At 62.1% G+C, this 15,536-nt stretch overlaps 1 protein-coding gene across 13 annotated transcripts in view; it reads right to left on the bottom strand.

The window, feature by feature from the left end:
• Nucleotides 1-485: 485 nt before the first annotated feature.
• Nucleotides 486-15,536, bottom strand: part of HTT (huntingtin) — a 131,795-nt gene continuing 116,744 nt past the window's right edge. For all 13 annotated transcript variants that reach the window (XM_081580280.1, XM_081580319.1, XM_081580301.1 and 10 more), the window contains 15 exons: nt 14,154-14,280; nt 12,224-12,324; nt 11,207-11,361; nt 10,792-10,931; nt 9,855-9,937; nt 9,274-9,404; nt 9,043-9,172; nt 6,230-6,385; nt 4,894-5,084; nt 4,547-4,661; nt 4,204-4,417; nt 3,798-3,903; nt 2,229-2,391; nt 1,967-2,127; nt 486-1,203 (listed from right to left, as the gene is read on the bottom strand). In XM_081580280.1, coding sequence (XP_081436406.1) covers nt 990-1,203; nt 1,967-2,127; nt 2,229-2,391; nt 3,798-3,903; nt 4,204-4,417; nt 4,547-4,661; nt 4,894-5,084; nt 6,230-6,385; nt 9,043-9,172; nt 9,274-9,404; nt 9,855-9,937; nt 10,792-10,931; nt 11,207-11,361; nt 12,224-12,324; nt 14,154-14,280 — 2,187 coding nt within the window. In that variant the 3' untranslated portion in view covers nt 486-989. The remainder of the gene's footprint in view (nt 1,204-1,966; nt 2,128-2,228; nt 2,392-3,797; nt 3,904-4,203; nt 4,418-4,546; nt 4,662-4,893; nt 5,085-6,229; nt 6,386-9,042; nt 9,173-9,273; nt 9,405-9,854; nt 9,938-10,791; nt 10,932-11,206; nt 11,362-12,223; nt 12,325-14,153; nt 14,281-15,536) is intronic.

Below are 15,536 nucleotides of genomic sequence, written 5' to 3'. Positions count from 1 at the left end.
CCTGCTCAACACTGGCGCTGTAGGCACAGACCTGCGCTCTCTTGAGCTGAAAGGAGGCCCTGCCGATGGACCAAAAGGGCCGAGGAGGCGCTGGGGTCTTCCTCGAGCACCTGCCGAGACACCGAGCTCTGCTCCTGACACATTATGCTGCTGCTCCCTCAGGGCTGCCGGCCAGCGAGGGGCTGGGCCCACGATGCAGGAGGGACGCCGGCCTGGACGTCCACACCCAGGCCAGCCAGGTGGGCTCCTTCCCCACCCTCAGCAGGGCAGGGGCTCCTGACTGGACATCAGCACCCCAGCACTGCCCTGAACTCCAAACGGGAACTCAGAAGAGAGGTGGCTGGTGGGGGTTTAGGTGTTAGGTGAGAGGGGCTGCCAGACAGAGAGCCCTGTGGAGGGAGCGGGGACAGACCCGTCCACCTGCTCGGAACCGTGACATGTAGTGCTGACCTGGTGATGCACAGACTGTACACGGGCGTAGAAAGTTACCTTAAAATTAATCTCTTTACTGATAGAATTAAACTTTAAATCCTGAGAAGACAGAGACGGGGAGGACAGCGCAAGCTGTTGCACTCCCAGCCCCCCCGCCTGGCCAGACCCGGCATGTGCATTCTGCAGGAGCCCGAGAGACCCCAGGACCCACGCCTCAGAGCCCGTGGCGTCACCTGCCGCCCGCGCGACAGTGGAGGGCGGATGGCTCGCCGCCAAGAGCAGAGGAATCCTGCCCCCCAGGCGGGAGCAGCTGGGGCCTGGTGACAGCCCAGGGCTTCCCCAGCAGCCCCAGCACGAGGCCCGCACAGCAGCTCCTGCCCCGAGGACTCAGGCTCAACCCCAAACGTCACTGCATGTGCGCCCCGTGCGCAGCCTCGCCACCACGTGGCAGGACGCCCGCCCCCCAGCTGCCCGGAGGGAAGCCCGTGCCGCCTGCTGCCTGGCACAGGCCAGGCCCTGCGGTCCAGGGGCCACCTCGTCGCCACCCGTGTGGGCACTCAGCATGCGGCGGCCTTGTGGATGCTCCGCAAACAGGCCAGCAGGCGGTGATACGGGTTTCCCGGCACGGCGACCACCTCGAACACGGACTGGAAGGCTCTGCGGTCGAGCTCCTCCTCTATCTGGTGTCGGTAGAAGTCCGCGGCCACCAGGCAGAAGAGGTTCACGTCCACCTGCTCCAGCTTGCCCATCCTGCTCACGACGTGCGGGAGGCTGGCCGGCCAGTTAAGGGCACAAGGCAGCAAGCTCGGGGAGACCTGCTCCTGTCCGCCCGGGGGTTCCTGCCTCCCCCAGGGCACCGGCCTGCGGACAGAAGGGGGTGCCGGGGGGGTCCCCAAAGCTGCAGAAGCAGCGGCCCAAGGCTGGGCGGCAGCTGCTTGCTGCCTGGGTCCAGCCCCTCCAGCCATAGGCTCAGCCCGGGGAGCCGGAGCCCCCGCCCCGCGGGACGGCTCCTCGCGCAGCGCTTACCTGGCCTGGCTCCTGCACACCCAGCGCAGAGCCATGCCGCCCACCCAGGCCGCTCTCAGCGCCGGGACGGCCGTCCACTCTGAGGCTCTGCGGTCTGTCTGGGGAAGGCTGACGGGAGGGGCCGTCCCCTTTTGGCAGCCAGCGTCTCGGGGGTGGGAACTGGATCTTCACTGACTTCAGCGTTTGCCCAAGAGGGTGACACACGGCATGTGACAGGGCTAATGAAAAGCAGCACGAGCGACCCGCCCAGCTGCACAGACCCACAGGCGGACGTGGGGGGTCCTCCAGGGGCCTCTCCCTCCGCAGCCCCTCCCGGAGCCCCGCTCGGCGCAGGGAACACACAGGCTCCTGTTTCCTGGTCCCTGCCTCACTCTCTTGGGGCTTAAGGGAAATGTCACCCTGACACCTGGGCTTCCTACAGAACTCAGGTTTCCAAAATGCTGATGCAAACGTCAACCAGGATGCTGACGGCAGGGCTGCCCCTGGGCCCAGGACCACACAAGGATACATCGCCGAGACCCATGGGCTGGTGGACGCGCTGACGAAGAAGCAGGAGAGACTCCACATGGCCATGGCGACCGGGCTCCGCTGCGTGAAGTTGGAGAGGGACAGCATGACCCAGTCCCGCACCATGGATGACTGCCCTGCACCGTGCAGCGTCTGGAACACCTGTGAGGAGGCCGCGGGCCCGAGGCCGCCCCGTCAGCGCTGGCTGGGGGAGGAGCTGGGGAGCCCGGGGCCTGGTCTGGGCTCCCGCCCCGGCCCCTCACCTGGTACACGACAGTGGCCATGAACTGCGGGTATGGCTGCTGGCTGGACAGGAACTCGCCGATGACCTTGTTCATGACGTCCTGGGGCGGGAAGAAGTCATCCAGGAACTGGGGGAGGACGCGCGCCACCACACGGGCTTCGCAGGGGAAACCCTTCCGGATCCTGCGGGGGGGTGGGGGGGGCGCCCGGGTCAGAGCCGTCCTGCCTGGGCTCCCCGGCCGCGGCGGCTCCCGACCTGGATGGCATCCTGAAGTAGCAGCACAGACGGCTGGCGCGGTGATGGCACAGCACAGCCCCTCGGGCAGACCCACATCCTCGCGAGGACCTCAGGCACGTCCGCGCTCCTGGAACCCGTCAGTGCCCCGGCTAGGCCCCCTTCTCGCCAGACCTGCCCCAGAGTCCCCAGGCTGCCTGCCCTCAGCACACCCGCGGCTGGTCCCTTGCACAGGGCCCTCCCAGGACCAAGGGGCAGCCAGCAGGCTACTCAGGCCACTGGCCATCAGCACACCTCAGCCGGTGGCCCTCCATGTCCGTGTGTTCCGTGTGCAAGCCCCATCTGCAGGTAGCTGCGTGCACGCACGCCTCGGGGGTGCGGAGGCGGGCCCCCTGCACCAGCACATGAGGGACTTGCACGTCAGCAGACTCTGGAGCCCGTGGGGGGTAGGCTCCCCAGAACCAATCATGGTGGACGCCGAGGATGGGACAGAAAGCTGCATGTGACTGAAATGCACCAGAAGGGACCTGGAAACCAGCCACGGTGTGCCTGCAGGCGCCAGCCGCGGCCCGTGGGAGCGAAACCCACGAGGGAAAGTCAGCGTTATTGACCTGGTGTCCCCCACACGTCGAGAGCGCGGTCAGGCTGAATGCCAGCCCTGCCCCGGCAGACACGCTCATCCCGCAGCAATACTGGAGTGCGAGCCCCTGCGGGCGGGGCTGCGTGAGCGCGGGACTGCGGACACTCACAAAACAGGCAACGTGGATGCAGCCCGCAAGCCCAGCTCTCCAGAGCACCTCACCCGGCCAGAGCAGGCCCGGAGAAGGTTCTGCGGAGTACGCTCTTGTGATCACCTGGATGGCTGCCTGCTGACCGAGCTGACCAGAGCTGAGGGGCGCAGAGCCAGCTTCCCCGAGGCCACAGACACAGCCTGAGAGGCCCGGGGCAGAGCCGGACGAGGCCTCCAACCCGTCCTGGACACCAGGGCACACACATAGGCAGGCCTTCATCACAGGCTCTCAGGGATGCTGCCTGCTGGTAAGGCTGTCGGAGGGCCACAAGAGCAGCCTCCTCCCGAGCCGCTGCTAACGCGGCCCCCAGGCTCTCCTCTACACGGCAGCAGCTTGGATGGCTGCTTCTGTCCCCGAGCAGGCTCCAGGCCATCTCCTCAGAGGCCCCCGACACTGCCACACTGCCCCTCGCCATCAGGACCCAGGCCAGCACTTGGGACAGCCCTGGGGCCACCCAAATCCAGACCTGGGAGCTGGGTGCCAGTTCGGCCTGCGGCGCAGAGCCTGGGGCACAGGCAGGAAGCAGGCTGCCCCCGGCTGCGGGCAGGCAGGCTCGGGCTCACCTGTCAAAGAGGACGGACACGCGCTCCATGGCCACAATCACGGACTCGCTGTCGGGGGCGGCTGGGCTGGGCTCGGAGGCTCGGCTTGGACTGACTTTCTCCTTTCCTGGAACACAGCCATTTTGTGCCACTGGTTTGTAAAACTGGACGGTTCTGGGAAGGGGGCCTGGAGCTCACACAGGAGTTTACCAAACTCCTCCTGATGGTCTGACACTGGGGGGCAGGGGCCCGGCCTCCAGGGCCCAGCCGAGTCCCACAGGGCACAGGGGTCAGTCTGAGAGCCACTCCCAGACGGGGTTCTGACCCTATGCAGCTCAGTGGCCCAGAAAACTGGAGGCCCCTCCAGAACCCCTGCGCCTGGAGCTCAGCGGTGCACTCTGGCCGGGCCCAGGGGTGCCCTGCTCACCTGTGTACATGCAGGTAAGCATGAGGCCCAGGGCCGCCATGGCGCGGTGCGGGCTGTGCACGTTCACCCGGTCCACGCTCAGCTTGACCAGGGACTCCGCGTCCAGCCGGGAGAGCTGCTCGGAGAGCAGGAGGCGCTCCAGGCCCCTCAGGACGCAGTGGTAGACGACGGACGGGGTGGCCTCCTCGCTTCCAGACAGCATCACCCCACACATCTGCACAGAGGGAAAGCTTCCAGTCAAAGGGCCCCTCTGGGCCTCCGGCCGCCCTGTCCCTTCCCAGGCGGGAGCCTCTGCCGGCCCAGCCCCCTGTTGCAGAGCACAGCCCAGGCCAGGCCAGCTCACCTGTATGATGGAGGCCGAGAACTCCGGCCCCACGTCCAGGGGGTAGTTCTCGATCAGGTAGAAGGCCGTGGCGCACATCACCAGGACGTGCTGCTGGCTGTGCACGTTCACGCAGCTAAAACCAAGACATTGGCCAAGATCAGTGCACACGGCTGCAGCTGCCGTCTGCCAGCACCGTGCACTGTCCTCCTATCTCAGGGACCTCAGCCCGTCCCTGTAAGGAGGGCGCCCACGTGGGCCCCTGCTGGCGCCTCAGCCGGGGTCTGCTGTATGCTCTGAAATGGGTGCGTGGACTTCTCACAGGCACCCCCAGCCCCGTCGGACAAACCCAGGCCGCGTCCACTCACTGGGCTCTGCCCTGGAGGTTGGAGAGGAGGTAGTCGCTGACGACAGGGACCAGCTGCTTGGCCGTGTCGTCCAGGAGGTCGCACTCCAGCACGTACAGGACGCCGTGCAGGGCGCCCATCATGCTGGGCAGGTGGCTGCTCCTGAGCGCGCTCTCCAGCAGCCGGCTGACTGGTTCCGCCACCGCCTTGTCCTGGGCACAAGCACACGGCGGGCTGGGCCGGCCCCACCCCCCAGGGAGGCTGGCCTCGCGCTGCGGGGGCCCGAGCGCAGAACAGAGCCCTCGGCGAGGCCTGCGTGCAGGGCTGGGGTGTCGCGGGGGCCCCCAGCACCCCCACGGGCGGGGGCTCCCTGCGCCTCCCTGCCGTGTCCGTGCTCACACCCTTCTCCTGGGGCTGGAGTTCGGTGTGTGCCTGACACAGGAGCCCACGGGGCCGGCCCCGGGAAGAACCCCAGCTTTGAGTCTGTGACGGACTTCCCTGGGGACAGACCACCTCGCCCAGGGACAAGCAACCACTGCCAGCCAAGGGCCTTGTCTCACTCCACAAAAGCCTTAGAGGCTGTCTGGCCCTGCGACTACCCGCCAGCCCCCGGGAACTCTGCCCTGTGGTCCCGGTGAAGCTGACACTGCAGAGAATTCCTCTCCCCACCCCACACCCAAGGCCACCAACCACCAGCAGGGCCCGCAGGGGGCAGCTTTCACAACCTGGGGAAGTCTTGAGAAAAGCAAGCTTGAGAACTCCGCGGCAACTCCGCGGCTGCGTGGGTACAGCCACGGAGGACAGCGTCCCGTCCGAGGGGCCTGTGTCCCTGTCCTGAGGGAGCCAGGGCTGTCCTCCACACCAGCAGGGTTCACGCCAGGCCAACCTGTCTAAGCCTCTTCTTAAAGGCATTACTCACCCCCTTTACTGACAACACAGCTTTAGCCTCTGGGATTCAGGCCTGAGCACAATTACCGTGAGAATGTGCCCAGCAGCGAAACTTCCCACAGAGACAAAAGGACCCCTCAACCCTGACTCCTCCACTTCGGGCGCCACACCCAGAGGGCCACACGGGCTTCGAACAGCAGAAGCCAGCGGACTCCTTGTTCCTGCTCTGTGGATGGTGGCTGCAGGGGAGGGGTCCGCGGCACACTGAAGGGGGTGGAGGCTCACTGAAGCGGGGAGGACTTGGCCTCGTCCCCCCATGGGCACAGCCGAGCCCCTGGAGAAGGCACCGTGCCACCTCAGGGACCAGGGCTACAGGAGCCCCGCCAGAGGCTCGGCCGGCACCCCATGCTGCGCGGCGATGTGGGGCCCCCTCCTCCCGCGGCCGAGGCCCCGCACACCCTCCGCTCACCATCCCGAGGACGGCGGCCGCCTTGCAGGTTGCGGGCACCAGGTACTGGAGGAGAATCTCATCTTCCGAGGGGTGCACCTTCCGCAGCTCCGTCAGCGTCAGGTACATCATCTCAAACTGGTTGCGCTCCGTGAACAAGTCCGAGACCACGAGGAGCTGCAGACGGACATGTGGATGGGAGGGGGTAGGTCACCCCGGGTTCCAAACAGCGGAGCCGAACCTGCCCGGGAGCCTGGGCCCAGGAGGGAAGGGGGCCCGCTGTCTCCCCGGGGCCAGGCTCACACGCTGCGGCTACTGCCAGCCCAGCTCTCAAAGCCGCGAAGGAGAAACGGGCCACTGGCTCAGAAGTCAGTGCTCTGGCAACGATTCCTTCTGCCTCCCCACACTGTCCAGTCTCTCATGATACACCTGAAGACAGGCTCTGAGCAGGTGGAAGGCCCCCATCACCGGGAGAGTGCCGGAGGTGGGGGCTGGCTAGTCTTCAGGGGCCACCCCCGGAGGCAGGCGCGCCTCTCGGGGTCACAAGGTCAAACATGCCTTTGCAGCGGTGCTGACCCACCTGCCTCTCTCTCCTGTGCCCTCCCACCTGCATGGCAGTGTTTTCCAGAAGTTACCTGATGTTAACAGGCTGAACACACAGGAGGAACGAGAACCCAGGGACTGCTGATGAGCCAGACGTTAAATGCCAAGTCACTAAAAACTTTGTATTTCATTATTATTTTTAAATAGACAATTTTTTTTTTTTTGGTCATGCCATGTGGTTTGTGGGATGAAATCTGAGCCCACAGCAGTAGAAGCGCCGAGTCCTAGCCACTGGACCATCGAGAATTTCTAGTAACTTGTTTTTTTCAAGATCTTTACCAGTACTTGGGCTTTGTTGACTTTTTTGATAAAAGTCAATTTGTAACTTACATTACAAATTAAAAACGAGGTTCTTAAAAATCTCAACTTGACCAAATATGAAACAATCTAGAAACCTTTAAAGGAATACTGAGAAAAACAGGCTTGAAAAAAAATAGTCATTACCATAAGGAGACATCTTTAGGTAAAAACAACAGAAAACAGCTAAGGTGATGGTTCCAGTCACCAGGTGCCCCTCCTTCTGGACGGTAACCCAGGTGACAAACTGGCACTGAATAAGGGACTTTTAAAACCTCTCAATGCTCAAAATTCTCAAAATTCTCCAAGACAGGCTTCAGCAATACGTGAACCGTGAAATTCCAGATGTTCAAGCTGGTTTTAGAAAAGGCAGAGGAACCAGAGATCAAATTGCCAACATCCGATGGATCATCAAAAAAGCAAGAGTACCAGGAAAACATCTATTTCTGCTTTATGGACCATGCCAAAGCCTTTGAATGTGTGGATCACAATAAACTGTGGAAAATTCTGAAAGAGATGGGAATACTAGACCATCTGACCTTCCTCTTGAGAAACCTGTATGCAGGTCAGGAAGCAACAGTTAGAACTGGACATGGAACAACAGACTGGTTTCAAATAGGAAAAGGAGTACGTCAAGGCTGTATATTGTCACCCTGCTTATTTAACTTATATGCAGAGTACATCATGAGAAACGCTGGGCTGGAAGAAACACGAGCTGGAATCAAAATTGCCGGGAGAAATATCAATAACCTCAGATATGCAGATGACACCACCTTTATGGCAGAAAGCGAAGAAGAACTAAAGAGCCTCTTGATGAAAGTGAAAGAGGAGCGTGAAAAAGTTGGCTTAAAGCTCAACATTCAGAAAACTAAGATCATGGCATCTGGTCCCATCACTTCATGGCAAGTAGATGGGGAAACAGTGGAAACAGTGGCTGACTTTATTTTTGGGGGCTCCAAAATCATAGCAGATGGTGACTGCAGCCATGAAATTAAAAGACGCTTACTCTTTGGAAGGAAAGTTATGACCAACCTAGACAGCATATTAAAAAGTAGAGGAGACATTCCTTTGTCAACAAAGGTCCATCTAGTCAAGGCTACGGCTTTTTCAGTAGTCATGTATGGATGTGTGAGTTGGACTATAAAGAAAGCTGAGCGCCAAAGAATTGATGCTTTTGAACTGTGGTGTTGGAGAAGACTCTTGACAGTCCCTGGGACTGCAAAGGGATCCAACCAGTCCATCCTAAAGGAGATCAGTCCTGAGTGTGCATTGGAAGGATTGATGCTGAAGCTGAAACTCCAATCCTTTGGCCACCTGATGTGAAGAGCTGACTCATTTGAAAAGTCCCTGATGCTGGGAAAGATTGAGGGCAGGAGAAGGGGACGACAGAGGATGAGATGGATGGATGGCATCAACGACTCAATGGACGTGAGTTTGGGTAAACTCCGGGAGTTGGTGATGGACAGGAAGGCCTGGTGTGCTGCGGTTCATGGGGTCACAAACAGTCGGACACGACTGAGCGACTGAACTGAACTGAAAACCTCTCAGGTGTGACTTCAACACTGCGAGGATTGATGGGTGTTGCCCACAGGAATCTACACTCCCTGGCGTCCCCTCCGGTCTCCCAGATGTGAAGGACTCTACCGGCCAACAGCCGGAGAACAATCACCCGGAGTCGGTGCTTGGCTGCTGGTGGGGGCACCGTCTGTCACAGGCCCAAGGAGACAACGCAGACAAGGACAGACGGTAACGTGCTGACTCCAAGATGCTGCCCCTGGGCCGGGGCGTGTCTGCCCAGGACTGCGCCTGTGGAAACGGCTCCTCCCCTGGCCTGAGAAGCATGACAACTTCCACCGCGTCTCCGCACGGGCCCTGGGCAGGTGATGTGAGCCCACAGGAGCGCCGGGCACTGCAGGGGCGGTAACGGCACTCACCGACCGCACCACCTCGCTGATCAGGATGATGGGGGTCCTCCTGGCGGAACTTGACGGCAGGATCCAGCGACTGTACAACTCAAGCAAAAATTGCGAACAGGAGTGGATGTCGACTCCAGCCCGGTGTTTCCTGCAATTTCCCCCAAAAGACATGAGAGGTTCATTTCAAGAGGCCCCCAAACAAGTGAGTAATCGGAGCTCCCGCTTGCGTGGACAGAAGGCAGAGGCAACCTGGAGTTGACCGGAGACGTTGGCGGGGACGACGGTGCCGGGGCCTCGGCCTCCTCCTCCTCCTCCTCGTCCCACTCCTCCTCTCGCAAGGGTGTGATGCTGTTCCCCAGCCACACCGAGTGGATGGACACCTGCAGGGGACAGAGGGTGGGGGCCGGTGCTCAGGGGCTGGAGGTAAGGGGTGCTGGGCAGCAGGTCCCGCGTGGGGTCCCTGAGGCGAGCACTGCCCCCAGTGCCCGGGCAGGGCTGATCAGGCCCCCAGGGGTTCGGGGCTTAAGACCCTGAATGAGGCCTACGGGAGCAGCTGAGGAGGGGGAAGAAGAGCCCCTCTAAGACAGGGAACATTGAAAAAGAAAAAAGGAAACTTGGCTGCTGAAGGACGTCAGGGTGAGGTCTTGGCACAAAATGGACCAGAAGGTGGGATCTCGATTCAAAACCAATCCTCTCGCCAGACAACACTTGTGGGCCTGTGTTTCTGCATTACTTAACAAAGCCCCTGCACACGCAGAGGACAGCCAGCTTGTTCTGGACAGGGCGGGTGGGGAGGAACCAGCCCCGCTGGCTGCTCGCCGGGCACTGACCTGGCCGAGCTTGTAGCTCGTGTCCCCCAGCTCACGCTCGGGGTTGAGCTGCAGCAGGAGCTGGTCATGGCTGATGAGAGCGCCTGCAGAGCAAGGACGTGTGAGTGTCCCCGCAGGGGGGAGTCCCGTCCCCGCACAGCCCTGAGTGTCCCCGCAGGGGGGAGTCCCGCACAGCCCTGAGTGTCCCCACAGAGCCCTGAGTGTCCCCGCAGGGGGGAGTCCCGTCCCCGCACAGCCCTGAGTGTCCCCGCAGGGGGGAGTCCCGTCCCCGCACAGCCCTGAGTGTTCCCGCAGGGGGGAGTCCTGTCCCCGCACAGCCCTGAGTGTCCCCGCAGGGGGGAGTCCCGTCCCCACAGAGCCCTGAGTGTCCCCACAGAGTCCTGAGTGTCCCCGCTGGGGGGAGTCCCGTCCCCACACAGCCCTGAGTGTCCCTGCAGGGGGGAGTCCCGTCCCCGCACAGCCCTGAGTGTCCCCACAGAGCCCTGAGTGTCCCCGCAGGGGGGAGTCCCGTCCCCGCACAGCCCTGAGTGTCCCCACAGAGCCCTGAGTGTCCCCGCAGGGGGGAGTCCCATCCCCGCACAGCCCTGAGTGTCCCCGCAGCGGGGAGTCCCGTCCCCGCACAGCCCTCAGTGTCCCCGCAGGGGGGAGTCCCGTCCCTGCACAGCATATGAAGCTGACACGGTGAAGCGGAATTATCACTTGTTTCCCTAACAAACCAGACTCTGAATGGGAACTGGCTGTGGGCTGAGCTGCAAAAGCTGGAGCACCAGTGGCCGCTGACAAGGCGCCCACCCAGCCGGCAGCCCTGACGACTCTCTGGAGGATGGGCCCTCCTGAGCCCCCATCCTGGCGCTGGGACAGTCCAGCCGTGCTCATGGGCCCAGGGTGCAGGCTGACACCCTCACGTGACCCACCCTCCCCACGAGCCCCCTGGAACCTGTGGTGGCCGGGGCCAGAGAAGGGACGGGGTCCCACGCCTGGTACAGGTGGTGAGTGGCGGCATTCTCTCTCCTGGAAACCATCGCCTGGATCTCCTGCTCAACAATCCCTCTGATGATGCTCAGCTTCCTCCCAAACCTAAGTTCAGAGCAAAGGTTACTGCCACCGGGTTCCTCCAGAATCTTCACAGTGAACCCCCAGGCTCCCAGCTTCCCCTCCAGCAAACACGGCACAGCCAAGGCCCCTGGGCCCTGCACAGGTGCCCCCTCAGCTCCGCCAGAGCCGCCCCTCAACGCTGGAGGCCAGGTCGTCAGCCTCAGCCAGCAAACCACCCTGGCAGCAAAGGAGAGGGTGCCTTGGCGCCTCCCTGCTCCCACGCGGCCGTGCCCTGGGGAGGCGCTTCTCGGGCCCACCTGGTGTCGAGGGCTTTCAGGGGCTTGTTCCGGGGCTGCTGCTCCAGGCAGCTCACGGCTGGGTTGCCGGCCACAGGCACGGTCATCGCACTCAGCACCAGGGAAGTGATGGCCTGCACAGCCAAGACGTGGATCTGGGTCCTCTCTGTGTCCTCCTGGAAGGAGTGCCCCAGGTCACCAAGGCGTGAGCCGGCAGCATGCTGCCTCCCCCGGGGCTGCCCGGCCAGGTGGCCTCGCGGGCACAGGCCCCGAGAGGGACAGAGGGACGTGCCTTCCCAGCTGGGGTCCCGGGGCGTCTGCCTAAATTCACCAGAATCCACAACCATCTATGATTTAAGATAAATCTGATGGGCAAATGGCTGCTTTTCAAAGCCAGGTTTCCTTCAGGCATAAACCTCCAAATAGGAATTACTTTTTAAGAAACTGTCCTCAATTTCCTTACCAATTTTAGGGGCCCTGCATACGACAAGCTGCTAGCTCCACTCGGGCGAAAGTCACCCCTGGTGACATCTGACGTATATACTCTCTGAACTGCCATTTCTGCTGGTTCATACCACATCTTCTACCTGAAGAAACTGTATCTGAGGACTTTTACTATTTCAGGCTTTCCTTTATCGGAACATGTCTTCTATTAATATTAAACTACCATAATATGCATTAACACTACAAGCCCGATAAAATTTTTGCAAAACAAGCCAAGAGAAATGAACACTGGTAAGTATGTGTGGCCTTTAAGACATCTTTTCTTTTTGATGAAATGTTGCTACATGCCATATCTGACTACCGAGGAGCAGAACACAAAAAATACTTAAGAAAGGACGTAATTCTATGACCTGGAGCCAGCACGCTGTGGTAAACACCTTCCGGCCACGATTCAGAGCACTCAGACCTTGGGACACCAGTCAGGATGTGACTGGCTACCCGTTTAAAAACCGGGTGAGACAGACAAGGAAGGGCGTGCTGCCGCCCGGCCCCCACGAGCGAGGTGCTGCCGTACAAGCCCACGCGCGGCCTTACTTCCGGGGGGCTCTCCTCCTGCTCCATCACGAGCGGCTGAGTCACCAGGACGCCAAGGAGGGTGGCCCACGTCTCCTCAAACTGGGTACGGCTGGTCCACCCTGAAACGTGAGTGTCACTTTAGACAGAGGGTCCCCGCTGCTCCACCTTCTCTGCGTGACGGGGCAGTGGGCACTCTGGCTCTCGCTGGCCAGGTGCCCACACAGCCACTGCCCAGAGCCTCAGGACAGCGCTGCGATGCAGCCTCACTGCCAGCCGAGCCCAGTGGTGAGCAGACCGACGCGGCTGAGTTTAGCCCAGGCAGCCTGGTGCGAAGTGCCTTCTGGACCCAGCTGTGTGGATGGTCCGAGCAGGTGACGCTCAGATGGGGTCAGAGCGCCCTCTGCCCCACTCAGCAGAGGCTGGGACGTCCTTACTTAGAGTCAAACCCCCAGACCGCGCGGGTGCGTCCAGGCTCGATGGTGGAACCACACCTGAGTGGACGGACAGGCTGCCGTGTGAACTCTACCTCAGGGCAGCGGCATAAAAGCTTAGAGCAATGGCTGCCCTGACCCCGTCAAGAAGGGCGGTAGGTCGAGACAGAGTGTCATCTGTGGGGGAGTCCAGTCCGTGAGGAGGGCGTCTCGGAGGGGCCATTCTCAGGCACCACCGTCCCAAGCCGCTCTTAAGGTGGTGCTCGGTGAGCAGTTATCTCGAGGGCCGTGACCCTAGGCGGGAGGGGCAGGAGACCATGCCACTTGAATCTGGGCTACAAGGGGCAAGCATGGGGTGCCAAGGACAGAAAATCAAAGCATCAAACGTCAGGAATTCTCCGGTAACCTGCATGTGGACAGACAGACCAACCGATTCAGCTACGGATTAGACACACAGACAAGCCGAGACGGGCGGTCCAGGTAGATGCGTGCTGACTCACACAGGAGGAAAAGAGAAGGGACAAGGCGCAACGGGCAGCACGGCAGGCGTCAGGAGGAGCCCGCGGGCCGCCTCCGGTCCCGCACCGCGACTGACAGCTCAGACGGGGGCACCTGACCACAGCGGGGCAGGCGGCGGGAGCAGGGGACCGCCAGGGAAGAGGGCAGAGACATGCCAAGGGCAGTGGCCTTAGACTGCTGCTCGGGGTCACCGCTCGACTCAGGGAGGAGAGGAGGCAGTGAGGTGTCTGCCGCCCCACGCCCCAGGGTCACAGCAGTACGGACCCCGCAGAGGCCGGGAGAGGAGGGGACCCGACGTGGGGCTGCGGCCGGCACAGCCTCGCGGTCTCTGCCGATGACAGCCCTCACGCACCAGGGCTATCCCCAACCACGACACGGGGATGAGAGGGTGAACTTCCGCTACGCTGCAGTCAGCAAGGTGGCGTCCTGAGGGAAGCCTGGGACCCTGGTGCTGACTGAGACGCTGTGCGTCAGGGGCCCCTGTCCATCTCTAAGGCTGCAGCAACTGTGTGAATCAGCCACGACCTCCATGTCATGGATGGCAGAAGCGCAGTCCTGGAGGTCAACGCGGCCTGCCCCCAGCCCAGCGCTGTCCACCTGGGCTCCACCCCTCGCCCTGCCTCACTGGGCACACTGGCTCCGCCTGCAGGCTGCTGGCACCGCACACGGGAACCGGGGCGGCAGCGATCCCAGGCGGCTCCCGCAGAGAACCACGGCACCCTCCAGCTGAGGGGCTGAGACCCAGGCCGAACCCGGCTCAGCACCACCCATCACGAGGGCACCGCCTGACCTGACATGAACGCGTGGGAAGACACGGTCTCTCACACACACACGTGTACACAGACGTGTCACCACGACAGCTTTTCGTGTATCACAGAACGCACGCACGCGCCTGTGTCCTGCCTCAACTCCCCCTGGAATAAAAGAAGGCAGACCCACTGCCGCCCCGGCTCCCAGCAGGCATGTTAGGGTGAGGAGCCCGCAGGGCCCCGGCCTACCCAGCGTGTTGATGCGGTAGATGAACTCTTTGAAGACCTCCTTCTCCTGGAGGAACTCCACGGGGATCTCAGGGAACACTGTGCCAAAATCCCCTCCCGGTTTGGGCGACCATCCGAGTTTCCACACCTGAGAGGGAGGGAGAGAAACAGTGAAGGCAGGGTGGCCGGACGGGGAGGGCACCCGGAAACGTGCCTTCTGTCCCCACGGCTCCCTGGCTGTGGACACGGCGGAGAGGGGTAGCTCTCCGAGTCCAGCTTCGTCGGCCAGCGCTGCTCCAGCAGCAGGATACCAGCTCCCGGCCGGCCTCCCAAGGATGCGAGGGCTCGCGCTGGATCCCTGAGGCCGGCCACGTGGTCCTGGAGGTGGTCACCTGGCCCAGCAGCTCCAGCGCCTCTGGTAGACGCTCTCGAGGCCCCTTGCTTACACCCCAGACCCTGCTGAACGTCCTGACGGAGGTCGAGGACCCACGTGGGGTGGAGCGCTCGCACAAGGAGCCTCATCTACGGGCGTGGTCTGTGCGGGCCAGACACGGGGGCCTCCGGGCCTCCCCACGCACGCCCAAAGGCGAGCCAGCTCGACGCCTACGGTGATGGCCCGAGGTCGGTGCCAGCTCCCCAGCTCTCCACCCGAGGCGCCAGGCATCACCACTGCCCGCAACTCCCAGGTCCACGGTGACCTTGGGACAGCAGCTGCTGGGGTTTTCCCCAGAAGGAGCCCCCGCGTGGGACTCCTTCCCCTCCCACAGCAAAATCCTCTTCAGGCCAAGGGCCCACCGCCTCCTCCGAGCAGCCACTGCAGAACCTCGCATGCACAGAAGCTGTGCCCACCAGCTGACACGCGCCCGTCCCAGGCAGCTACAAGCGCCTGCCTCAGGTCCCAGCCCACCTTCCCCCCAGCTGGCTGCAGCCCGCGGGCCCTCTCTGCCTTTGGCAGGTGTGAGGGCAGTGAAGCAGCCCCAGCAGCCCGTACCCTGCTCGTCCAGCCCAGTCAGTTATCTGGAGCAAGGTCCTTTAACAATGCCCACTGGATCCTGGCTCCGGTTCTGAAGCCAGCTTTGGAAGAGCAGCTGAGCTGCGGCTGTGCCAAACCCCCAGGCCGCCCTGGGGTGACTGCTGACAGGCATGCGAGAGGGTGTAATTTCTGCTCTCTCACTAAACAAACGGGTCTGATGACCTTAGAATCACATCTGGCACCACGGGAGAAATCACCTTATTTCGTCACGTAATCCCTCACCCTGTTTCAGAGCATTTCTACTAACGATCGAGCCACGTCACGCCTGAGGAATCCAGACAGGTGTCTTGACTGCACACAGGAGCGCGCCAGCCCCTGCCAGCGGGCATTGTAGCGGTCATGACCTGGCTTCCTGCTCGGGGACCCCCGAG

This window comes from Giraffa tippelskirchi, chromosome 1 (genome assembly GCF_054371585.1).
Source record: "Giraffa tippelskirchi isolate mGirTip1 chromosome 1, T2T-mGirTip1v1.2.pri, whole genome shotgun sequence".
In the NCBI taxonomy this organism is placed as follows: Eukaryota; Metazoa; Chordata; class Mammalia; order Artiodactyla; family Giraffidae; genus Giraffa; species Giraffa tippelskirchi.
The sequence above is the reverse complement of the archived record's forward strand: the minus strand, read 5'-3'. Positions and strand labels throughout refer to the sequence as shown.